Below are 6,125 nucleotides of genomic sequence, written 5' to 3' on the forward strand. Positions count from 1 at the left end.
TTTTAAATAAATATATTATTATTAAATGATTGAAAGCTATACACATATTAATGATAATACTATATTATTATTATTACTATTAATTTTAATTTGATAGTTTTTTGGCTAGGGAAGACCTGAGTTTGCTGAAAGTGTTTACTTTAGCAAGGATACTCTCCCCGTAGAGGTATTTGATAATATTCTTGAAGCTTCCACGGGTACTTTCTGTATAAAAGTTATCCGTTTCGCGGGTTTTTTCTGTGTCCAAATCCATTCTTGAAATGCGTATCGTGAACCTTGCAGTCCACTTCATCAGGGCGAAGAGCAGCCTGAGCTGTTCCTCTGGACTGTTCCTTTTTATACGCTACTTGTTGGAGTGGTGGAGGGAAAGAAGAGAATTGTGGGTGAGGGGGGGGAGAGAAAGAGGAGAGTGGGAATTGGTTAGTCTTCAATAAAACCCATAAATCCTTTTCCACCAAGACTATACGGACTACCAAAAGTACACAAACCAAACATCCTCCTCAGACCAATTATCAGCGCCATACACTCCCCGACATACAACTTATCCCGCTTCCTGGCACAAACACTACAACCCCTTACTGGAAAATCCGAATCACACATACCAACTCAACGGACTTTATAAAAAAGATTCAAAAAATCCGACTATGTCCCACAGACTTGCTTATAAGTTTCGACGTAGAATCCCTTTTCACACAAGTTCCAATAAAAGACACATTAAACATAATAAAGGCTTTACATAAAGTCCCCTCCGACCTCATCCCACTAATAGAGCACTGCTTAACAACCACTTAACATACTTCTCCTATAACAACCAATTTTATGAACAAACTTCAGGAGCAGCAATGGGCTCTGCTGTTTCTCTTGTAATTGCCAACATCTTCATGAAGTATTTTGAAAAAGAGGCCCTCAGGAAAATACCTAAGAAACCAGAAGTTTGGTTCCGTTATGTAGACGACACATTCATAATATGGAGACACGACAAAGCCGAACTCCGTAAATTCCTTATTTTCCTCAACAATCAATACCCAAATATCCACTATAGACATAGAGGAAAACGGAAAATTCCCCTTCCTAAATGTTCTTGTCTCTAAAAAAGCTAACGGTATCTTAGGCCATCAAGTGTACAGAAAACCAACATACACAGATAGATACCTACATGTCGAGTCGTACCACCACCCATTACAGAAACAGTCTGCAATCAACTCACTTATACATAGAGCTTTCTCCATCTCTGGCAAAGAACATCTACAGACAGAACTCAATCACTTAAAACTAGCCTTACAGAAAAACAGACACGACAAAAAAGACATAATTAACACATACATAATCAATAAACATACAAACAAGACAATGGTCTCTGACACACAGACGAAAGGATTCTATCCATTCTCCCATATGTCAAAGGAACAACAGATCGGATTGGCAGGATATTAAACAAACACAATATCCGAACTATCTTTAAATCACCCGAAAAGATAGGACAAATCTTAAGAAATCCTAAAGATCAAAGATCTCCACTCAGCCTCGCAGGAGTATACAAAATACTTTGTTTCTGCGGGCAAGTATACATTGGAGAAACCGGGAGAATGGTCAACCTACAGATAAAAGAACACCAACGTGATGTCAGGCTAAAACACGTCACGCAGCCAGCATTATCAGAACACAACATCGAAACGGGACATCAAATACTGTTTGATAAAACGACCACAATAGCCAACATTACTTCATACTTTCAAAGGAAGTATAAAGAAGCCATAGAGATACAGAAACATCCTAACACTCTAAATAGAGATAATGGCTACAACATAAATAAAATATGGAAAACCATTCTCCCAGTTATTGAACTGACCAATTCCCCCTCTCCTCTCCTCCTCCCCCTCACCTACAATTCTCTTCTTTCCCCCCACCACTCCAACAAGTAGCATATAAAAAGGAACAGCCCAGAGGAACAGCTCAGTATCAGGCTGCTCTTCGCCCTGATGACGTGAATTGCAAGGTTCACGAAACGTTGGCATTTCAAGAATGGATTTGGGCACGAAGAAAACCTGCGAAACGCATAACTTTTGTACAGAAAGCACCCGTGGAAGCTTCAAGAATAATATTGGGTGGATCCATATATTCGTTCGCTTTTTGAAGGCTAAAATGAAACAAGTTTTTTTCATACAAAGGATGAATTTTAATCAATAATATATTCTCCGTTTTTGTTGATGACCTCTTGCCATCTTTCCAACAATTTCATTATTCCGCTCTCATAGAAGGTCTGGGGCTTAGAGGCGAAAAACCGGTCGAGGTACGTTTTCACAGCTGTCTGATCAGCGAACGATTTCCCGTTGAGGGAGTTTTGCAGGGACCGGAACAAGTGATAGTCGGATGGCGCAAGGTCTGGTGAATACGGTGGGTGAGGCAAAACATCCCAGCCAAGTTGCACTAATTTTTGCTGAGTGATTATTGCGGTGTGGGGTCTGGCGTTGTCATGGTGGAATATGACACCTTTGCGATTGATCAGTTCTGGACGTTTCTGTCGCAATGCTTGATTCAATTTCGTTAGCTGCGTGCAGTAGATCTTCGAATCGATCGTTTTTCCCTGAGGAAGCAGCTCGTAAAACAGCACACCACGATGATCCCACCATATGGATAGCAAAATCTTCTTCGGATGCAGGCCGGCCTTCGGGGTGGCATTCGGCGGCTCGCCAGCGGTTCCCCACGATCTCTTGCGCACTATGTTGTCATAGATGATCCACTTTTCGTCGCCAGTCACTATTCGTTTGAGAAACGGGTCGCTTTCGTGCCGCTTCAGAAGTGAATTGCAGATGGATATGCGGTTGGCCAGGTTCTCCTCGGTCAGCTTGTGCGGCACCCAAACATCGAGGCGGGACACGTAGCCAAGCTGTTGCAAATGCCTTTGTACGGTTCCATAACCTATTTTAAGTGTCTCCGCAATCTCTCGCACCTTTAGCGTCCGGTCTTGCTCAACCAGTGCCTTGATATCATTCGAATCAACCTCGGTGGGCCGACCGCTGCGGGGTCCATCTTCAAGACTCGTATCTCCGGAACGAAATTTGGCAAACCATTTCTGAGCGGCACGTTTTGTTAAGGCATCGTCCCCGTATACGCTGCATATCTTTCGGTGGGCCTCCGCAGCTCGCTTGCCTTTCTTGAAGTAATAAAGCAAAATGTGCCGAAAATGCACCTTATTCTCCGACATGTTCACAGGTCTATAGCACAAACAAAACTAATGCCAATGAAACCAAATTTGACAGATGAAAAGAGCGGACTGTCACCTTTCCAAAACATATTTGGATTGCCCGATTAGGCAACCAGAACCGGAGATATTCGGAAAAAATTTGCACTACTAACAAAAAGCGAACGAATATATGGATCCACCCAATATTTTCAATTATTAATTTAAAATTATTCTAAAAAGAAAGTTTTAATTCATTATTTAAGTTGAGGGAGATTCATCAGTTTCATTTGTATATTGTTATAGTTAATAGTAGGAACATTCCTGAGATGAAGCGATACGCGCGTTGTTTACAAACATCTGACGATTCGTTGCTAGGCAATGCGCGGCAAGAGAGGAACGGGTGGGTGTCGTCAACGAAATCCAGCCGAAATGTGCAACTAAATCCCAACTCTGACTTAAATAAATAATTAATTATATAACAATGGTGAAATAATATTTTTATAACATCTACTTATTTAAACATATAGGGACATTTTCGGATTAAATTGTATAAATCCTGTCAGTTATTTTATATTAAATCAAATAATAACAAAGAAGTTTATGTATGAAGTTTCTCATTTTATCGTTTAAATAAGATAAGATATAAAACGATATATTAATTGTACAGCTTTGTATGCTGAAATCTGCGCGAAATAATTGTTCAATGATCTGAAGAATGTCATATTATATTGCCAACGATAGGATACGATAATTTTTCTATAACATCTGTTTTATTCAAACATATAGGGACATTTTTGGATTAAGTTCATATAAACATCTTTTCGTTCATTTTTTATTAAATTAGATAATGCAGTAATCTAAGTGACACATTATATTGTCAACGATAGAGTACGATAATTTTTCTATAATATCTGTCTTATTCAAACATATAGGAGACGTTTTCAGATTAAATTATATAGATTCATATAAATATTCTTTCGTTTATTTCTTATTATATCAGACAATGCAATGACCTATGTGACACATTGTATCGTTAACGACAGAATACGATAATTTTTCTATAATATCTGTCTTATTCAAACATATAGGGGCGTATTAGGATTAAATTGTATTGGTTCATATAAAAAATCCTTTCATTATTTCTAAATAAATCAGATAATGTGATAAGATCATATAAAGAAGCTTGCGATCTCCGATAAGTATTCTATCGTTTATTTAATGTAAGATATAAAACAATAGAAATTTATAACCATCTGTTGTGATTTTAATGTCCAATAGATACGATAGATTCTGATAAAAATTATATAGGATTCTAAAAATTATATAGGATTTCTATTATAAATTTCTACCGTTTTTTATCAAATTTTTTAAGCAGAGAAGGTATTAATTCTCATTTGGTATAAACGTCGCAAATGTTAGTGATATGTAGTGAATGGATATCCTAAAAGAATATCCTTTTATAAAAATATTGAACATCCCTATATCTATGAATATCCCTTTTTATCTATGAATATTCCTTCATAAAAATTAAAATTAAATTCTCAAATTAATGCTCATAAATTATTATTTTCCAAAAATATTTTTATTTTTTATTTTAGAAAGAAATGTTTTAAATAAAAATAGAATTATTTCCAAAAAAAAATAAACAAAAAAACTTTGATAAATTGATTGCTCTATTGAATTATAACCTTGATCTTGATATCAAGATCATGATCTTCAATGACTTTCAACAAGTTTTAATCAGCGTTCGTTATTCGTTAAAAAGTTATTAACAAAAAAGTTTGAGAAATAATTTTGATAAATATTTACATTAGAGAACTCCAATAACCGTGACATATGTTGTCAAGGTTATGACCCTAAGTAACCTCCATTAAGTTTTACCTATCGCACGTCATTCGTTAAGAAGTTATTAACAGTCAAAGTTAGTAATTCTTTCCCTATTTTACATGAAAAGTCAGATAATTCTAGACAGACAGAGAGGTAGAAAATGGATTAAAGGAATATGACTTTCCACGCGAAACGAGATCTATCTCGCCCTGTCTACAGTCGTACGACCACAGTATATAATATACAATAGCACAACTCTTCAGATTTCAGCGTGCACAAAATTGAACTGTACATACGCGAACTAAGGAGATAACTAATCATGTAACTGATTTTCTGTCGCAGTTCTTCTTTCTATTTGTCTATAGCACTTTCTCTTTTAAATAATTCAAGTTTAGTTCAGCAAATATTGTATATAACTTACGTATTTTCTGAACATTGGTTAAGTTAAATAACAACTATAACAAAAACGAATGATTTGTTTAATAAATATATTACCTCTCTCGTATACAAAAATATACGTATCATTTCTAAATAGATTTTTATCGTTATCCATTACTCATGGTTCTTCGCTATGTTCTAAGTACTTATGCCATTTCCATCGCATCAAATGATCCAGCCAGTAGTATCCACATTTGTATTTCTATTATAATAAAAATGTATCATACATTATACTTCATTTTATCTGATTATATTTATAATAAGAATAATTTAATCTTTATTTTATACGTGTTTAATATAAAATAATATAATTTATATGGAATATATATACGAGGTCTGTTCAAAAAGTATCGCGAATTTTGTGTTTTTTCAAAAATTATTTATTTATTCATGAATATCTATTTTGTTAGTCAGTACCTTCAAAGTAATCCCCATCAGATATTATACACTTGTGCCAACGTTTTTTCCAATCCTCGAAGCACTTTAAAAAATTATTTTTTGTGATCTTGTTCAGCTCCTCCTTCGATGCCGTCTTTATCTCCTCAATCGTAGCGTAGCGTCGTCCTTTTATGGGCCTCTTCAGTTTCGGGAATAAGAAAAAGTCACAGGGGGCCAGATCTGGGGAATACGGTGGCTGCGGCATCATTAGTGTGTTGTTTTTGGTCAAAAATTCGCG

At 35.9% G+C, this 6,125-nt stretch overlaps 1 protein-coding gene across 1 annotated transcript; it reads right to left on the minus strand.

The window, feature by feature from the left end:
* Positions 1–2,176: 2,176 nt before the first annotated feature.
* Positions 2,177–3,205, minus strand: LOC108751544 (histone-lysine N-methyltransferase SETMAR-like). Its single transcript, XM_018491781.1, has one exon. The coding sequence runs from the start codon at positions 3,203–3,205 to the stop codon at positions 2,177–2,179; it is 1,029 nt and encodes a 342-aa protein (XP_018347283.1).
* Positions 3,206–6,125: the final 2,920 nt, after the last annotated feature.

Source organism: Trachymyrmex septentrionalis, unplaced genomic scaffold (assembly GCF_001594115.1).
Source record: "Trachymyrmex septentrionalis isolate Tsep2-gDNA-1 unplaced genomic scaffold, Tsep1.0 scaffold5, whole genome shotgun sequence".
Taxonomy (NCBI): domain Eukaryota; kingdom Metazoa; phylum Arthropoda; class Insecta; order Hymenoptera; family Formicidae; genus Trachymyrmex; species Trachymyrmex septentrionalis.